The sequence below is a fragment of the Lonchura striata genome, chromosome 9 (assembly GCF_046129695.1).
Source record: "Lonchura striata isolate bLonStr1 chromosome 9, bLonStr1.mat, whole genome shotgun sequence".
Classification (NCBI taxonomy): Eukaryota; Metazoa; Chordata; class Aves; order Passeriformes; family Estrildidae; genus Lonchura; species Lonchura striata.
This window is the reverse complement of record NC_134611.1, coordinates 14,500,065-14,519,719: the sequence shown is the minus strand read 5'-3', so window position 1 is coordinate 14,519,719 and position 19,655 is coordinate 14,500,065. Positions and strand designations below refer to the sequence as shown.

The window sequence follows — 19,655 nt, the reverse complement described above, 5'->3', positions numbered from 1 at the left end:
CTTAGCTCCTTTCTTGTGGTGGTATTGCTGCTCCTTGGGATTTCTGTGCCTGAAGTTTGGATAGCTGGATTGGACATCAAGTTGGCTTTGCCAGAGCTGTACCTCTCCTTGGAAATCCCCTCCATGCCCCTCTGACTCATGGCTCTCAGAGCCAAGGTACTGTGTTGCAGGTTCATGGTAACAGTCATGTGTAGGGGCAACTCTTTGGCAGCTTTTTTCCTTGATTTCACTTTCCACCCCCACTTTCAGGGGGATTCTCCACCCTGCAGTACAGCCTGTCTTCTCCATTCCCAAGAACCTTCCTTTGCAGCCCATCATTGTGCTGGGGGCTGTTATAATTTTCCCAGGCCATTCAGCTCATGCTGCAGCAGCGAGCAGCATTCAGTGTTTAATCAGACCCAAATGTAAGCCTTCATCTTGTCATCCAGATTGTTGATATTAAGAGCTATTAAATGTCACTGGACCAGGGTCATTGGGGATCTAGGTAGTCTTCCTGTTGTTGATGTCTTCCCATTAAGTCTTGGCTCACTGAACAAGATCTCAGAATGTAGTTGTAAATATGTGTAGTTGTTAATCTACTTGAGTCTTATTAATTCTTTATATTACATACTTTTAATTAAAATCCTGCAGCATTATTGAAAGCAGTGGAGAAGGCAAAGTGTTCTCTATAAATGCTCCTACTCTCAGCACCCAGAACTTTCTTTTGCCTAGGAAGAAGTTTCCCTGCATAACAGCCTCAGGATGCCCTTAGCTGTGCTTTCACCTACCCAGTGGTAGTCTGGGGCTCTCTGCCATCTCTCTGCCCATTGCTTTGACCCTTTAGATTATACTGGCCTCCTACCAGCTGACTATTCATTAAAAATTAACACATGTGTTTGGGAGAGTCTGTGATTAAATCATCTAATTGTCTGCAAATTACTTGGGCCTGTAGCATGAGTGTGGCTGGTTTGGGGAGATGCAGCCTCTTCTTGTGCCACTGCTTTGCCAAATTCCTTCCTCTCTGTGACAGCATGTGAGATGGAGTCATTCCTCCCATTCCCGTTTGAGAGGTGGCAGTGGCTGCCTGCCTCACGTGACTCTTCCAGGTGTCTTTATGGTATGAATAGGAATGGGGTAATGTCTGTCTGGAGAACTCAAGAGTAACCCATTGAGGTTCTTGGCCATCACAGTTCTAAGCATTTCTGAAATTCACATTTATTCAGCAATCATCTCAGAAACTCAAGGACAGCACTCCTGGCTTCAGAGACGCAGCATGGGCACAGCTGGAACTGGGCTCATTTAAGGTTCCTGCAGCACTGGCATGAAGAAATGCACTGTGATATCCAGTGATGACACCTGGGCTGAGCAAGACTCCCTATTTCACTCCCAGATCTCAGGTAGGTTTCACTGGGGAGGCTGCTGGGGGGAGGTTATTTTAGCTGGTTTCTTAAGGAGTAGAATTAAAGATGGAATCTTCAACTAGCTCATTATTTTTATGAGGCTGTGTTCGTGGTGTGCAGCCTGGTAACTAGTCAGTGCACAGATCTACAGTGACCATTGTCACTCTGGACAGAATGGGTAAAATATTAACAGGCATCGCAAAATATCTCCCAGACAGTCAAACCAGCCTGCATGCCAGCAGGCACTGCTTGGTTCTGCACTCTCCTCTCTTTCATGGTGCAGTAACCTACTGGGACCAGGATATTTGCTCCTGGACAGCTCAGCAAATCTTCCTAAGGCCTGCCAAGCTCAGCTCCCTAACCCCCCCAAATGTGGTAATCATGATATTTGTGATTCTAGGACAAGGGAGTAAGGGAGAGAGGTGTGTGTGGGAGTGGAGGTGTCTCCAACCAGCAAACTCCATTCATCAATCCCTGGATGTGCCACTGAGACACAGGTGGTTCTAATCTGCCAGCAGGGGGTCTGGAAAAGATTTGAGAGGATCCTGCCTGAATGTTTATCCTGATGCTATGGTAGAAAGGACTAATGCAGCCCTTTAAGACAGAAAATAGGAAAAGCAGATTAAATCCCTGTGTCAAAGCATTAGGGATGCTCACTGTGGGATTCTATATCTTGAAAAGGATTCAAGAAAATCAGAGAGGCTCTATAGAGTAGAAAGGCAAAAAATGGCTTGAGGGTGGGAGGAAAAGCCTGGCAGAAAGAGAATTAAGCGACTCAGTATATTTAGCTTTTCAGAAAGACGGATGAGAAGGGGTTTGCTTGCAGCATATGTATAATGTCACAAAGAGAATATGCCAGGCTCTGAAAGGATCTTTAATCAAGCAGAAGGCAGAATAAAATTGTATGTCTGCAAGCTGAAGCCAGACACAGGGAGGTGGGATGCTCTTCTGAACGTGAGGGTGAGGGACTCCTGAAACAGACCCAGAAAAGTGGGAGTCTTCAATTCAAGCCTACCTCCTGTCTTGGAAACTATGAGTGAACCAGACATAGAGTATTGGAATTGCTGCAAGGAGATGAACTGCTGAGCAGGGTGCTGGCCAGGGGCTTGCACTTGCACAGCCACCTGCCAGGCAGGCCCATTGGGTCACTTCATGTGAGGAAGATCCTTGGAAAACTGGTCCAGTCAGGCAGAGCACTTGGGGAGGCAATCAGGCAGGCTCCAGGTGCTTACTTGCTCCCAAAGTGGTAAGTGTGATTCTTTGCTGTTGAAAACATCTGGAGGGTGGCAGAATTTTTGAGCCAAGTTCAGATTGTTTTAACCTGTTTTGTGTGGGCTTGGTGCTGATGCTGTTTAATATTTCTGTTCTTAGAGTAGCCAGAGCACCACATATGTAAAGTGTTCTCCACAGTCTGATCACGTTCACAGTCTGCATTTAAGAATAATACTTAATGACTGTGGGAAATGAAACAAGTTTGGTCTGAGAGATAAGACAAACTACAAGTGTCTTACAGCCCAGATTGCATTCCTTGAGCCTGTGCATCAGCAGAGGCAATCTCTGTCTAGCCCTTACTGAAAGAAATCTTTGCTGTGGTATATAGTGGTATGTTATTAATCATAAAGTATTGCATTAATTAGTATTTGGTCTGATTTGATGAAGTTTCATTTGGGGAGAAGGATTACAGTGTATTAGAACAGTAATTTTTATAGGGTAAAGAAACAAAATGAGATTAGAAGTCTCTATGAAGGAAGCCTGGAGACCGATGTGTGTATTTGACATCTGATGCAGATAGTTACAGCCTAAGTTAATTTTCTAGTGGGAAAAGATGCTGCTCAGCATTTCCTCATGCACATGAGGGGAATTTGCAGAGAATTACGGCATCTCCTTTCAGAAGAAGGGCTGAAGGAAGCTTTGCTTATGGTCATGCTGGTGTGTCCAAGTCATGCTTAGTCCAACATGAGTGTCTTTGCAGCATTGATGCAGGGACACAACGGTAGGACCCCTCACTGCCTGCTCCAAGCAGTGACCAGCCCTAACTGTTTTATGCTACTTGCTAATGCAGCTACCACCTGTGCCCTCTGCCAGAGCCTTTTTTCTCCAGATCATGGCCAGTGCTGCTGTAGGAAATTCTCTGCAGACACATGAGTAGCTACAAACTCAGCTGGTTTGCTGCAGGTGGGTTTTGTGGAGCAGAATGGGCTAGATCACTTGCCTGATCATTTGGTCAGTTTGGCTTTAAAAAGCTCCAGAGCATTCTGGAAAGCAGCACAGCAATATGATAGGATTTAATCAGACTTAATTATTCCCCTGCTGTCTATCTCCTAGCAACATCCAGCTTGACATCTGCCTGCGAATGAAATGTGTAAGCTAAGTAGGAACATGTTCAGACTAAAGTCCTGCTACTTGAACCAAATCACGCCGCTAATCATTGCCTTAATTCATCTCATGGCCATCAAACAGCTGCCAGGCACTAGTACCTGATTTTCCAAGATGCACGGCACTTGCCTTCTGAGTTTTTTCCAGGCTGGGAAGAAGGGTGACTTCATCCTGGGCTCTTAGCAGCACACTGACACCTGATAACTGGGTTAGAGTTTCCTGAGTGACAAACACAGGCTCAGGAGCAAGCCCCAGACTTGTAGCTATTTGGCTTCGTGCTGTAGGTCCCTGCTTATCTCATCGCTGAAATCAGATCACCTGCTGTGCCCACACACCGCGGGTTTCAAATGCGGTACGGGGGCGGTTTAGGTGAAGCTTGGGGACAGCTGGAGCAGATGTGGTGCAGTGACAGCAGGCAGTGCAGCAGCTCTGTGTCACAGGGACAAGGGCGGTTGAGGCAGGAAGATGAGACCCATCTTACGCAGATTGAGGGATGAAGAGGGGAAGAGAGGAGCAGGCACAAAGCAAGCATTTGTGAAGTAAAACTGGGCTCCAGCCAGACATGATGTGGCACAGGAGTTGGTGGAGTTGCTGGAAGAAATGAGCCCAGCAGCAGAGCTGGGGCCATAGGAGAAAGCTGCCTGCACCAGCCCTGGCTGCTAGCTCGCCGTGAAGCTGGAGGGAAGGGAGCTGCCTTCAGAGCAACGAGCTTCTTGAGCAGGTCAGCCCTTCCAACTGGGGGTTGGTGGAGCAGTAGCTTGGGGGCAGATTTACAGATAGACAGGGCTGCATGAATGTGGTTGTGTCCCCTCTCCACATACCTCTTCAAGGGGATATTGGTGGCAGTGATACCAAAGTGCTTGTATGAGTCTGTTGGTCTCCTGTGCTGTATGTTGTTGGCATTCAAAAAACCTAAGGTCTATCAGTGTGACATGTGTCTCCCTTATGTCTCTGCAGAGGAGTGTGGTAGCTCTGGAAGCCTGGCCACACTAGCAACCAACTTGCACTGACTTTATTTGTGCAGAGCACAAAGTGGGGTTTCTGGCTGTGAAAAGGGGACTGTATGAGCCCCCACCAGCTCTCCCTGTGACCAGCAGGAACTTGGCCTTTTGTCAACAGTGCTCAGCCAGCTCTGTGCTGTTGAAGGCAGTGTCTGCCATTCAACAATGGCACTTGGGCTCACCTCGGTGGGAGCTGCCACCATGCTGGACATGATCTTACCGAGATTCCCTTAAAATGACCTTTTGTTTTCCTTCTGTTATCAATGACAAATGGAGGGTCACTGGGTTGGTCACTAAGGATGCAGGTTTATTCCTCACCGTTTCTTTCCTTTCAAATGACTTTCCCTTTCACGACTAATCATTTCCCTTTGTCATTCTATCCCTGAAAGGCGTTATATTAGAGTTTGTCACTTGTCCTCTGCCTAAGGAGCATTAGAAGGCTGTGGGGCCAGCAAGAACGAGGGCAATGCTGTGGGAAGACTGCGTTGCAGGATGGTCCCAGTGCTGCTGTGCTCACAGGGCAGATGTACAGTGAGAAAGTGGAGACTGCAACATACCGGGAAGCGCATGGAAGCCGCACTGTCTGAGCTGTGCTGCGCAGTGGAAGGGCAGCTGGGGAGGTCCATGCCGCCCGGCCTGGTGTGGTCCAGTGGAGACTGTGCCACACCAGGGAGGTGGCGCAGAGCCATGCAGAGGCTGTGTAGGACCTTGCTGGGTGTGCAGTGCTGGAAGGGCTTGCAGAAGCTAGACGATAGTGTGAAGGCAGTGGCTGGACGGTGCATTAGGGACAGGTGCTGCGTGAGGCAGTGATGGAAGCAAACCCAGGGCTGCGTTGCTGTGTCTGGCTGCAGCCGGGCTGTGCAGAGCGAGGCAGGGCTGAGAAGCCATGGGAGCTGTGCTCGGCGGTCGGCCAGTGCAGCACCTGAAGGGAGGTGCAGCGCACTCGGTGCAGCGCCTGGAGGGCGGCCGCTGCCGTGTCGCTGCAGGGGAGCGGCGGCCGGGCAGGAGCTGAGGCGCCGCAGCTGGCGGGAGGTGTAGCGCTGTGGGGTGACAATGCGGAGCCTCGCAGCAGGTACAGTGCTGGCAGGGGCCACGCGGGGCCATGCCCAGAGGCACCGCAGCGCTGTGGAGGTGGCACGGCGTGCCTGGGGAGCGGCGCCGGGACTGGAGGAGGAGCGCTGCCCGGCAGCGGCCGTGAGGGGGGAGCGGTGCCGCGCCGCTCCCCGCGGCGCCCCCGCCGCGCGCCGATCCTGGGGGGCGCTCTGCGCACGCGCACCGCCGCCCTGCCGCAGCGCTCCTCCGGCGGAGACCCTCTGCCCGCGCGCCATTGGCTGCGGGCGCCTCCCGCGATTGGCCGAGGCGCGAGCCCCCGCGGCGTCCCATTGGCCGGCGGCGGCCGCTATGCGGGCGGGCCCCGCCCCGCCCAGGCGCGCCATTGGCGGCCGCGGCGCCCCCCGGCGGCGGCGGGTCCCGCTGGGCGCGCCCGGCATGGCGGCGCCCGCAGCCCCGCGCCCGGGGGGCGCAGCCGGCGGCCGAGCGCCCGGGGCCGGCGGCGGCCGGGTGAGGAGGGCCGGGGGACGGGGGCGGGCAGGGCCGCTCACAGCGTCTGGAGCGCCGAGCGGGGTCCGGCGGGGCGCGGCGAGGCGTAGCCCGTAGCGGAGCGCGGCGAGGAGGGGGCAGCCCGGCGGTGGCGACGCCGCTGCCCGTTCATAGCCGGGCTCCAGCCGGCCGCTGGCAGCTGTCAGCTGACGGACAGCTGCCGTCCTGCCCGGGCCCGGCGAGCCCTTCTCCCCGGGCTCCGGCACCGCCTCTCGGGCAGCGCGTCCCCGCAGCGCGGCGTGCCCGGGGCTCCGCGGGGCTCCAGCCGGGACCGGCGCTGCGCCGCCGCTCCCGCGGGCCCGGCCGCAGGGCACCGCGGCGCCTGGGCTCGCTCCGGGCGTGCCGGCGGGACGCGGTGCTCGCCAGGCCTCGGCGGGCAGGGCCGCGCTGGGCTGGCTGTGTGGAGTGGGCAGGAGCGGGGCTGATGCTCTGTCACAGCGTGGCGCTGACCGTGAGACGGCCAGAACGGACGGCTGACTGGGGTGGTTCTTGTTTCGCTGACATGCTTTGGGGAGCGCGTGTGTTTTGTCTTGTGGAGGAACACGGTTTGGGATCTCTGCGTTATGGTGGGGATAGGATTGCGTGTTTTGGAGAGGATGCCCGTTGGAGAAGGTGGCTCCAGCCTCAACCTGTTTTTCTTTCTCAGGTCATGTAGAAGAGCAGATTTAATGTGAAGATGGGACTCTTGGTGTTTATGCGTAACCTGCTGCTAGCCCTCTGCCTTTTTCTGGTACTGGGATTTCTGTACTATTCTGCTTGGAAGTTGCACCTTCTCAGATGGGAGGATTCAAGTAAGTAGAGGAACGGTGCAACTGTTTCTGGGCAGCCTAAAACGTCTGTTAAATAGTTGCAAGTGGTGAGATGGTGCTGATTTAGTAGTATTACAGGGATGTGACTAAGCCCACTCAAATGCTAGAGCTTTTAGTATGCTTAAGGGGTCGAATTTGTGACTACCTAATGCTCTTTATGGCTTTACTTTTATTACTGGGTACAAAAGCAGGTTCATGCTTTATAAATCTAATACTAGAGACCTTGGTTCTTGGAATATCCTGTTAGTTTATGATTCCTAATTGTCAAAATAAAGAGCTTGTATGTTGAGATTTTTATTTCCCGAATCCTCTGTGCATTTTAAGATATCTAAGACAAGTTTGGTTTTTTCCCTCTGGTGAATTTTGATTTCTTTCTGAAATCATATATGCTGGTTATCTCATCCTCTTACTTTGTCCTTCAGAAATTCTCATCTTCCATTTATCTTCCATGTTATTATCTGCCAACTATCTGTCATCTAAAGGATGTCTTTCAACCTTTTTAAGCCCAAAGAGACATCTGACCTCATTGAATACAATCTGAGGATTGTACTGTGCAGTAAGGCCATAGAAGGTTACAGTTGCAATGAAATTAGGCTAAAGCTTGATTGCTCAGTTGCTGCTCTTATTTTTGTTTGTGTTGATTTTGCCTGCATGCAAGATCTATTTATTGAAAATATAAAAACAAAAAACCAATTCCCTCCTCTCCCCTCCTGCCCAAAACACAAGCCAGCCTTCCATGCAGCTGTTCCACAGGCTGTTTCAGATGTCTCAGAGCTGACTGTTGCTCCCTGGATCAGCAGCTGAAAAACACTGATCCAGAACTGACAAGAAGCCACTGGTCACATTTCTTCTTTGCTGTATTGTGTTTTTGTGCATGCTGATAGAGGTTTCTGCTGCAATGCTTCTTAAACTTGGCATTTTTTTCTACTGCCGTGTGCTCCAAATCTGTTATGTGCTCTTAAGAAGTTTTGTATGATGACAGATGATGACTTGGACATGACACATGTGCTGATGCACTGATTTTGAGAGGGGAACTACTGAGGTGCCTTGGACTAGAACAAGTATTGTAAAACTAAATTTGTAAAAGGAGATGCATAGTGTTTTTCTGAGCAGGGATTTTTTCTTCAGGCTTGTGCTTCAGAGAGGGAGTTAAAAATCTTGATTATGTGTTTCTGCAAAGTAGCAGTTTTGTTGACAAGGTGTAGAAAATACTTCCTGTATGAAAATAAGTACAGCTGTGTTAAAAAGAACGGTTTTTCCATATCTGCTATTACATGATCTGTTATGAAATGATACCACCTACCATCCTTTACTTCCTTCATGCCACCAGGAAATCATGTTGGACTTCCCAAGACCTGCAAAAAAAAAAAAAAACAAAATCTTTCATGCCACAACTTGTGTGTGATCTTTGTTACAAATGAAGAAGCAGCTATGTGTTTATGTGTTATGCACCAGCGTGCTGGGGAGGGTTCTAATTTTCTGCAATCCTCTTTGGATTTTGTGCCTTTAGCTTTGTGTGCTGTTTGTTATTTTACATTATGTCAGTTTGTGGGAAGTTTTGTAGTAACTTTGAGTTGCAGTGCAGTGTTGTAAATCTGTGTGCAGATGCTGTGGATTTCTATAAATGGAACACTTTTACCTAGAAAGATGACTCTAAGTTTCAGCCTAGTTAGAGTGATTCTATTGAGTGCATTGGCTGCTTTTGGGTACCCAGGATGTTCTGACAGGGAGCACTGTGAGGTAACATAAGAGACCTTTGGTTTGATGTCTCCCTTTTTCTGATCTTTTGTGTAAAATATGCCATTCATATATTCTTGGAAGTTGCAGTCCTTGCATTAAGCTTGTTCAACATATACAAAGTGATGATGCTAACTTGAGGATTTAGCTTACTGTTCTTTATCAGTTGCCACAATTGACTTAAGCTGTACTGTTATTCCTTCTAGACGCTTTTGTGGATTGTCTTTTAAATTTTGGATGAAGTTCCTTGAAATATTAGTATAAGCAACAGTCTAATGTAAAGGGGCAGATGTTACTTTTGAAACAGTAAAGATGATGGTACCTGTTTTCAGTTGGTCTTCAGACTTTTTTATGCATCAAACCCCATTTATTTATCATGTAATTTAACACAGGAGGAACTTGTGCAAATATAAAGTAGAAATTTAAAACCCCATTTTGCGAAACGTCGTATGAAGTTAATGTTAAATAAATAATGTTCTATAAATCAGCATTTGGAAGTTAACAAATGACAGATTTAATTACTTATTTAACTATGATAGGCCTTCTTGAGACTGTGTAATATGATACAATGTATAATGGGACAATTATACTTTGTATTTGCTGAGGGGGAACCTTGCTTACTTAAGTGCCCCAGATAGGTGGTGCGTAACTATTGCGGTTTTGTTTCCTGAATTACTGTGCAGTGTGTGACCTTGTAAATTTCCTTAAGATTGATATGATAATGCTGATGTCCCCAAAGGCAAAACTCAGTCAGATGTGTTAATTTTGGGGTTCTTAGTAATCAAGGATTATTGATTTTGTGCGAGTTATCTTTTTGTTAAATTATTTTCTTTTTTCTTGTGAGCGGTGCCTTTCATCTTTTAATAGTGACTCCCTAGCTTCAGCAGTGACATTTGTCTTTGTTCTGTTCTTTGTGCTCGAGGAGGTATGAAACTAAGCTGATCCCAGCACCTGACACCCTTTCAATCTCTTCAGAGACTGGCTTTAGTAAACTTGACACCTATGTTTAATAATGGAAATAAACAAATTTGTTGCAGAGCATGGTGGAAAACACTTGATCTGCTTATTTGCTGCTTGTGTGGTTTGTTTAGTTAATGTTTTAGAAGATGCCTGTGCTTATCATTGTCATGGAATAATTTGAATGGTAACTGTAAAGTGGTTTACTGTGTAAACTAGTCTTCTAAACTTGACACTTGGATGTTTGTGTATTTAGCTGCTAAAGTAAATGAATAGCTAAATTATTTTGTTTGTATGTACTCCTGACCTTTACAAGAAAGGAGGATAAACTTCAAAATAGACTGAAAGATACATATCAATGTTTCTCTTAATGTTCTCTTAACATTAAATGTTCTCCACTTAATGTTAAATCTGTCCTCTTTGAGTGATGCCTCAGTGAGTACTGCAAGCTTATTCTCCTTCTTGTGTGACTCTGCACCTTGCCAAAATACAAAGGAGAATAGGAAATAATTAAAAGGTATTTTTAAATAATTAAAAGCCTTTTTAAAAGGCTTATCTTTACTGTGACAAGAATAGATTGAATTTGGCTAATGTGAACTAATTAACATTGAATTAAGTTCAGCTCCTTCTATTCAAGATAAACCTCCAGTGATTGCTACCCCTCTTTCATCCTTTTAGTGAGTATCATGACTGGCTACTCTTCTCCAAGCCTTGTTTCTTGCTGGTGTCAGAATGTTACTTCTCACAGCAGCAGCAAAGTGCAAAAATAAGGGGTGTAATGGGGGATGCAGGAGGCCTCTTGAGTTCTGGTGATGGTTGGTAGTACATGAGCAGGGTTTAGGACAGGTTTCCTTTTTCTCTTTCCTGATGTTTGTAATGCAGCTTCAGTCTCTGACAGTAGTGGTAAGAGATGTGTGCTGTCCTTGCACGTTCTTCCCAGACAGGCAGTAACAATGGATTCCACAGCTCTCTGATGAAGTGTTGAGTGGCACGGAGGTGTGCTGAGCACATAGAACTGATAATGTGACATGGGAGACAAACAAGGAAATAAATAGTTTGTAACTGGATTTAGCTGTCCTGAACATTTTAGAAGGAACTTAGAGGAGCAAATAATTGTACTGCTGTTCTTTGTGTTTCTGGCCACTTGGTTGTTGAGGAATTCTTGCATAGCAATGGTAGTGATAGGAGCAGGCTTTGAAGGTCTGAGACACACATGCAGCCTCTTTCCTAGTAACTTCCCATGCTATTCCTTCCCTGATGCATTTGGCTCTGAGGAGGAAGGAAGGTGTTGTCTGCACCAGTGTGAAGATACAGCCCGTAGGAGGGTGCACTGTTTTCTTTGAAAAGTATGGTGGGAGATGGAGTTACTTAACCTGATATGTGTATAGCTGATTTTGCAACTTCAAATGAATGTGTTGTAAGGCAGGAATGATTCCATTACAAAGCATCCTGGCAATAGAAATATTGGACTCATTCCCCCAAGTGAGCTTTTACTTTTTCCCTCTCTCTAAAAGTATTGAAGTATACTTGGGACAAGGACAGTGTGATGCTATTTTCTTGTTCTCTATTGTATTTCTTTCTACATTAGCATTGAACTAATTTAAAGAAATATCTGCTTGAAGTACTTTTGCCAAAACCTATGTTAATACAATTTGAGCTTGTCAGTTTGAATGTGGTTTTTGAAACATCTTCAGGTATGTTCTCTTGATGTCATTGAAAAAATCAAGTCACTGTCATCCGTTGCTCTGTGTTATTTTCAACTCTAATTCTGGCAAGGCAGCCAAAGAGATAAAGCTTTGGGAAGGGATTTTTCCAAAGGTATTTCAGGACCCCTATCCTTTTTACTCCCTTTTTTTTTAATGTCTGTTTCCAAGGGAACTGAGGAGACATAAACAGGCAAAACTGACTCACTTCTGGTTGCAGGTTTTTAATCTGCTTGCATTTCCATGGCAACTGGTCATGCAGCAAAAAAAGCTGAATTAATCAAAAGCAATCAAACCTTTATTATCAATATAAATACTGGCTTATCTCTTTCAAAAGTGAAATGGTACTTTTGTTAATTCTTGTATTAGGATCTAACAATGTACTGAAGAAGTAGATCTTCTTGCAAGGGTTGGGAAAACATTTACTCTTTCTCAGGTGGCTCATGGATGTGTGGTGGTATCCGGGGTGGATGGGTACAGCTGGTGTGTCTTGGGCTACTGGGAGTGTCATTTGTTCTGCGTCAAGGGAGTGGATCTTACGTACACTGACATCTGACTTCCTTCTGTCCTTTGTTTAGTGAAGAACCGATGAAAAGATATTCAGTTGGTGTGTGAGCAACTAGGCCATGGAGACAAACTTGTCCTCTTTGTGGAGAGAGTCACGTAATGGTTTTGTGTTCTGCTGTGACTGTCCTGCTTGCCTTTGCCAGAAGATGTGAATGCAGGAGTGCTCCTATGAAAAAAACAACTCCAGACCAGTTCAGCTTGGCACTGGAAGCATAAATCTGATGAAAGTTGTTTGAGCTGGGATGGCTGAATTGATGGTTAAGTGGTTGAGCAAGCATGTTTTTTGACAAGGCACTTAGAGTGACGTTGTGAGTGGTAGCAAGCAAATGGTGATGGTAACAATTTTAATTGCTCTCTATCTATGGCATTAGATTTAGAGGGCTGTGTGTGTACTCTTTAAAGTAGACTTTATTGCTGTTGCCTCTGCTTCTCAGGCTGGAAAGCCTGAGAGACTAGCCTTGTGGGCATTACTTTTTTTAAAAAAGGCTGCTTTGGCAGTATTGTACAGCACCCTAAGCTTCCTGAAACAGTTGCCTTTTTTTTTGTTTTTCTCTTTGTAGGAAGAGACAGGGTACAGCACTGAGATGGATTATTGTGAATTCTTTAATGTTTGAGTTATTAGTAACTTCAAGGTTTGTTTCGTCCACTCAGCTGTAGTGTGTATTAGTGCTGTACTTTCTACACCAGAATTGAGAACAAATGTTTAGAAAGTTCTTATAACATGGATCCAGCTAAAGTTTTATGGATCTCTACTAGTTTTCAGATGCTTTAGGGATTTGAGAATCACAGTGATGCTTTTCTGAAATGCTAAAAATAGCAAGTAATGTTATTGAGGCAGCAGTGAATATTAGAAACAAAGATGTAAAAATAGAAGTTAAAACAAGAGTTTTAAAGTAGTAAAGTAGCTTAACTTTTCTAAGTTTTTCTCATATTGGGCTGAAGTATTTCACTTGTGTTCAACTTGAAACTTAAAGCTATATGTACTAACTATGATGGATAATTATCTGCACAGAACACAGGAAAACATTGATTTGGTGCCCAGAAATTGTCACTGCTCAAGTTACTTTTGTGCTTCCTCTTAGCCTGCCAGAATAAGGAGCATGGCTGAACTTAAACTCCAGCAGCTCCAGGACACTCAGTTGTGGTAGTATTTTTCACAGCTGTGCTCGTGCCAGCTAATTTCTCTCTTGGCTGGAAGCTGATGTGTGTGTTCCTGATTGCTCTTGCTGCGGCTGTTGGACGTAACCGCACAGAGCTGCTGCCCGGCTCACCGCGGCAGCTGCCTGTGCCACCAGGACAGGAGAGACGGTGTGCTCAGCGAATGTGAATCACAACTTACGAGACTTCAAAGCATAATTCAGAAATCCATGAGTGCCTCTCTGTCTTTTAGAAGGCAGCACTTCACAGGACAGACAAGGAATATAGGAGAATGAAAATGCCTCATCTTTTTCTGATCAGTTACTGCTTATTTAGTGAAATACACAGCATTACTTTATGACCCACTTGTCTCTCCAGGAATTTGGAGTGCTGCTATAATATTAACAGTACAGGACAAAACTCTTCAGGGAAAATGGGAAATGATGCATGACAGGGCTCTTGAGAGAGGGAACAAGTATAACATGCCTTGTCCTTGGGATTTCTCCAGAGGAGGAAACTCCCTGAACACTCTTCTGGCTTTAGGAGCATATAAGGAGCAGGTTTGATGAAGGTCATTAAGGGCATAGCACCCTAAGCATGTTGCGGCTTGAGGGGTGGCTGTAACACTGTAATTGTACTATCTTCATTTTGGCCCTTTTGGGTTACTGTTTTAGTTCTGGATAAGTGCTGACTTTTTAGGAAGATTAAAAAGTAAAGTCCAAGAATACTTCTCCATCTCCCTTCTCACAGCTAGGCCTTAGTTTTGTATTTTGAAATAAGTAAGTTGCACTTGCTTCTCTTAACCGTGACTGTCTTGATGTTGAGTCCCTTTTTATTTCTCCCTCTCTCCATTTGCATTATTAGTGCTGGGTACAATTGAGGGTCTTACCCAGTTTAAAACAGAGTGTGATTTTTGTTTCTTTCACTCAGTTGACCTCAGCCTTAGTGTTTCACTTGCTTCACTTGCTCAACTTGTGCATTTTCTCCCTGGTCTCCCCACAAATTTTTGGGAAGGGTATGTTCCTGTGACTTTGGATGGGTACACTTTGGAGTGTAGATAAGGAGCAGTGTTCAGTGTCTTACACGCAGCCGAAGCTGTGTCCTCTGATATGGATTTCCAGAGGTCAAAGTCAGCAGTTTTCCATATTCTGAAAAGGTACATTGCAGTGAAAGCACTTTACCTCTGGTAGCAATTGCTCTGCAGCTGAGTGCTTTCAGAGGTGAAAGGATTTATTCATCTCAGCTGACTGTGAACCCCTTAGCAATGCGTTCAGCTGGAAACAATACCTCCTTGTGAAAGCTGTGTCATCCCTGTTAGTGAGTAGTTCTCTCCTCCTCCTCACCGTGCATCCCCCCACCTCTCACCTGCACCATTGCTGCACTGGCTCTAGTAATTAAGGTATTGCCAACCTCAATGGGAGCTCCCCCCACCACTCATTTGATAGAATAGATGGCACTTTTCATGTTGACTTTGATACAGACTTTGGGCTTTGGGCACCTTCCATGCTCACTTCAATTCTGTTTCACAGAATCAGTTCTGCTGACATTGGGACAAAGGAGGTAATTTGTGATTTGTCAAATTGGACAGCTGCTGCTGCTGCTGTGATCTGAGTGTGGCCTTGGTACTGATTCTGACTGTGCCTGTGACACTTAGGGATGTTTTTTAGAGGAGATTTTTCCTAGTTTGTTATCTTCTGTCAACATTGTCACTATAACATCTCATTTTTTGTCATTGCAGTCTGGGTTTACATCACAGTGTCAGGCTGAGGCAATAAAGCAGCCAAACAATCTGAGTATGACTTGCAAGGACAAGTACACCTAGGTCATGAGGTATAGCTCTCTATGAATTATGTATCTCCTCTCAATTTCAGAAGGAATGTAATTGTGCATCCAAGCAAAAAGTAATTTGTATTGTGCATGCATGTCCTGAATAGATGTCTGAACCTGAGATAACTGATTTCAAGTGGTTATTCCTTCATGGCACTGGGTGATTATATTGCTCTTGTATTCATTGCTTTCCTGAGAGAGTAACAGTGAGTGAGGATATTGCCAAAATCCTAGTCAGGTACAGAAACTACAGGATATTTCTTGACCAGTTCTTCGTATTTTGCATAACCAAAGGCCTCAACAATCCAGGGAGTGTATATCTCTGAGGATCAGAATTTAGCATTATTCATTGCTCAGTTCCAAAAATGAAAAAAAATCAGAACATGTTAAAGTCAGCTATTTCCATTTTTAAGTGCTTATAAAGATGCATTTTTTAAAAACTTCTTTCGTATCCCACTGGGATCCCTTCTACTTTAACTTGGTTCTCTTACAGCATGTCACTTTTTCACAGTTGTTACCCTGTGAGCTTCAGTGTTTGGAGGCTGATTAAATGCGAGTCATCAGAGCTGCAGCAGTGCAGGAAGTGTACCCATTAATCACTCACAGAACAAAAAGAGTTAATAACTACAGAAAAGTTTAACTGATCTCTTTTATAGCTACAATTAGTGTGCATGTTCCAAGGAGGATCTTCTTTCAAAGCACTATGAACAGTGAACTATGAAGTAGTGAAAAAAAAAAAGATAGCACAGAAATTGATAAAACCTGAGTTTTCCCAACAGTTAAGTAGCTGATGACTTCCTACTTCTGAAGGCTTACCCTTACTGTTGCAATGTTAATAATTTATAAATGCAATTGCATCTATTTGTCTTTGTTACAAGTTAATTGATCTCAGAGTAGCTATAAAATACTATGTAAATATTATTTCTCAGCTGTAATTGTGCCCAGATACTCTAATAAAAAAAATGTACTGAGACATTTCTTAGGATGAAGGGTGATGAATAGACTTGACTCAGAAAGGCAGAGGAAGCTGAGGCACAGGAAAGTCAAATTTTTCTACGTCATGCAGCAGCTCAAGGGCAGAGCTATGAATAGAATAAAGATCCCAAGGTTTTTTTTCATCTCAGTCCAGTTGGCCAAATGAGACTTGCTGTCCTATAATTACACATTCTATGTCTGTAGTTCAGGAGGGCAGCAATATGTTGAAGTTGCTTTCTTGTGGGAGAGGTCACCTGTGGTGCTTGTAAAAACACAGGCAGTATTTCAGAGCACTGTACTGATAACAAAGCATGGTCTGCAGGGGCAGTGCTGGTGGTGCTGTAATTAGGGCATGATGTGGCTACTGTGAGTTGCTGCTAGAAGCTGCCTCAGATGCATCTCTGCAAGAGCACAGAACTAAGTGTACAACCTGAAATGTTGTGAATTCTGGGCTGGGGCTTTTCAGCCTTCAGATTTGCCTCATTGAAGGACCTGTAATTCATGCTTTCTAGCTGCTTCAATACAAAGGAGTAAATTTTTTTTAGTGGAAAAGTTTAATTTTGCTCTCCATACAAAAGACCAGGACTCTCAGTTTAAACTCCCTTCTGTTTAAACTTTAAAAAAAATGCATGTTCAGTCAGATTAAACTTCCAGAATTTCTGCTCAAACAATGGAAGACTGAGCTTTCAGAAAGAGAGGAATAACGAAACAGTTCAGGCTGTTTTAACCATAGCAGTCACTAATGCTCTGGGTATAATTAGAAACCTAATTACTGTGAATTTACTTGCAAAGACTTTTCAGCCTTTTGAGACTTGCCTCACACAATTCTATCAGGTTCCAAGTGGAGCATGGGTGGTTCTCCACTAAACTGCTAGGAAATTAGTAATGATGTTTTTTTCTGTTAGCACTGCTGTTATAATCTCTGTTTAAAAGTACCTTATGTGAACAATGGAAAGGCTTTTATTATTTTTCATTATGATTCATTTTAATATTATTTTCCATATATTTGAGTCCAGAGCTTTTGTGTTTGGGTCAGATACTTCATTAGAAACAAAAGCCTGAGTTAATACAATGTAAAGAGTGAAAATTGAATTACAGTAGAAAAATGTGTTAATTTTGTTTGAATTTTCTAATGTTGCCTTTTTATTTAACAATACTTCAAATATAGTTTTACTATTTCTAAACTTTTGAAATACAGGTTTATACATTGATTTTAATTAGGTATGAGGAAGAAATTCTTCACTGTGAGGATGGGGAGACACTGGAACAGGTTGCCCAGAGAAGTTGTGGATCTCCCATCTCTGGAGGTATTTGAGGCTGGGCTGGATGGGGCATTGACCAACCTGGTCTAATGTAAGGTGTCCCCTGCCCACAGTGGAGGAAGTGGAGATAGATCATCTTGTAAGGCTCTTTCTAACCCAAACCATTCTGTGATTTAAATAAAGGCCTTGTTCATATTAGAAAAACATTAAAGCTTCAGTACTGTATAACAATATATTACTTCTCCTCACTGTGTATTTGATTTCCCACAAAGTTGTTTTTATAATTACAGCACATTGTATTATATAACCGTTTGTCCTTCTATTAATAGAAACTGTGTTGTTATCTGAAGGGGTTTTGGGCTGGTGTTTTTTGACCTTTGAACATCTTGTTTCTTGATGTAGTTACTAAAACTTGTTTTTTTCCAAGAATTAAAAATAGCTTGTATACTAAAGCTAACTATTCTTTATGTGGTACTCTCCTATGCAAATTACACTTCCTGTGTCAAAGGATGGATGGATGAAGGAATAGAGAAATCTGCTGTTGTGTAGTGGATTTGCCACTCTTCTGATACAGTTTAGAAGTAAATGCAGAATTCCTTCTTAAAGATTAACTCTGACCTCAGGAAATGGCAATTGAGAAGTGAGAAGAATCATTAGGGTAAGAGCAAAAAACTTGGTATTGTAAGTTCAGTAATTTCTAGAAAACAGCATTAAAAGGAGATAAGAAAATAATTTTTTACTGGAGACTTCAATGTAATTTCAGGAATTTAGAACTATGATTTTGTTCAATGTGCAATCATGTGGTCAAATGATTTAAAAAGAACTCCTAAACCATCTTGGCTGTTGTGTATTAATTATTGGTGTTGACAAAATTTTGCACTAGTGTAAGTATACTTTGTTCAGCAGTTGTGTGTTTGTTTGTATCTTTGCAGGAAGGGAATTACCCCATAAGGACCTCACCATTCAGTATAAACTGATCTTGGGATGGTTTCTTTCTTCAAGGAGCTGTTTATAAAAATATCTAAGATGACTAAATAATAAATTTTTACTTCTTCCAATGTGAGCATTTTTTCATATTTTATACTTGTCTGTTTCTATAAGTATTGATGGTTTTTTAAGGCACATCATGCCTCATGCTTGAAGTGAAAGTTGCATGCTTTTTTTTTTTTTTGGTGAGGAATTAAGTTTTTTGCCTGGTTCTGTACTAATTTTTTTCTCAGTTAAATACTTCAGTCTTTCTAAAGACTAAATAACATGACAAAGTAGGTAACGTGAAATGGGATTTCTGTACTGGAAAGTTTCTGCTGAGCTCCTGGCTAAGCAGTTTCTGCTCCTCTGGCTTGTGTTCAGATATCTAAAAAACTAGTGCAGTGAATTAGTCCAGGGAACTGATATTATATGAAAATACAGGGACTTTCTATTCCTTCCCCCTCCAGTTCTTTAGGAAATGTTATTTTAAATCTGTCCCAGACAGACCAACATGCTTAACTCGGGGTTTTTACAGCAACAAACATCGGGGTTTTTACAGCAACAAACATCGGGGTTTTTACAGCAACATCGGGGTTTTTACAGCAACATCGGGGTTTTTACAGCAACATCGGGGTTTTACAGAAACATCGGGGTTTTACAGAAACATCGGGATTTTGACAGAAACATCCGTTTTTTCCGGGGCTCCGCGGAGCCCCGCAGGTGAGGGAGGAAGGGCGGCCGGGCCTGCAGAGGCGCCCAGGCACCGCGCGGGGGCAGCAGAGGCCCCGCCACGCCGCGTCACGGCCGCGGCAAAAAATGTTAAAAAATGTTAAAAAATCCACGGAAAACTGCACAAAGAAAAACCCAGAGCATTCTTATTTTCATCGCAGTTACAGAATGGCAGCTGCCACCCCCTGGGTGAAAATTAAGAAAGCCTTCCGTAGAGTTATTTGGTTTTACTGTACCTTAATGTGGAGAAACCTCACTATTTATATCCACTTATATTTAACAGTCCATTACTGTTGCCTATAGCTATTTTCATAATCTGATCGTCCAGATGACATCCTGTGACAAATTTCTGGTTTTATCTCCTGTTCAGAAGGTCTTTCCTAATGGATTTTTTTTTTTTTTTTTTTTTTTTGCATTTACTTGAAATTTTGTATTTGCCCAAAGAATCTGGAGAGATCACACAGGAATATAAGGTTTTGAGTACCATGCTTGCATTATTGCAGGCAGAAGAAAATCTAGACAAATCTAAATTTTTTAGGAAGTCAGACTTTGTTACTTCATAATAGCTCATTCTATTTAAAAGACTTCTGCCAGCTGAGGAGAGAACATATTAGATATGTTCAGAATT

General features: G+C 44.0%; 1 protein-coding gene across 4 annotated transcripts in view; it reads left to right on the top strand.

Annotated features, from left to right (window-relative positions):
* The first annotated feature begins 4,166 nt into the window (after positions 1-4,166).
* The window catches only part of ST3GAL3 (ST3 beta-galactoside alpha-2,3-sialyltransferase 3), a 174,231-nt gene continuing 158,742 nt past the window's right edge, over positions 4,167-19,655 (top strand). For 3 of the 4 annotated variants that reach the window (XM_021528206.2, XM_021528198.2, XM_077785375.1), the window contains exons 1-2: positions 6,254-6,316; positions 7,002-7,146. In XM_021528206.2, coding sequence (XP_021383881.1) covers positions 7,032-7,146 — 115 coding nt within the window. In that variant the 5' untranslated portion in view covers positions 6,254-6,316; positions 7,002-7,031. Of the gene's footprint in view, positions 4,477-6,253; positions 6,317-7,001; positions 7,147-19,655 lie in introns of those variants that run through there. The other variant, XM_021528189.2, reaches the window with a different exon arrangement.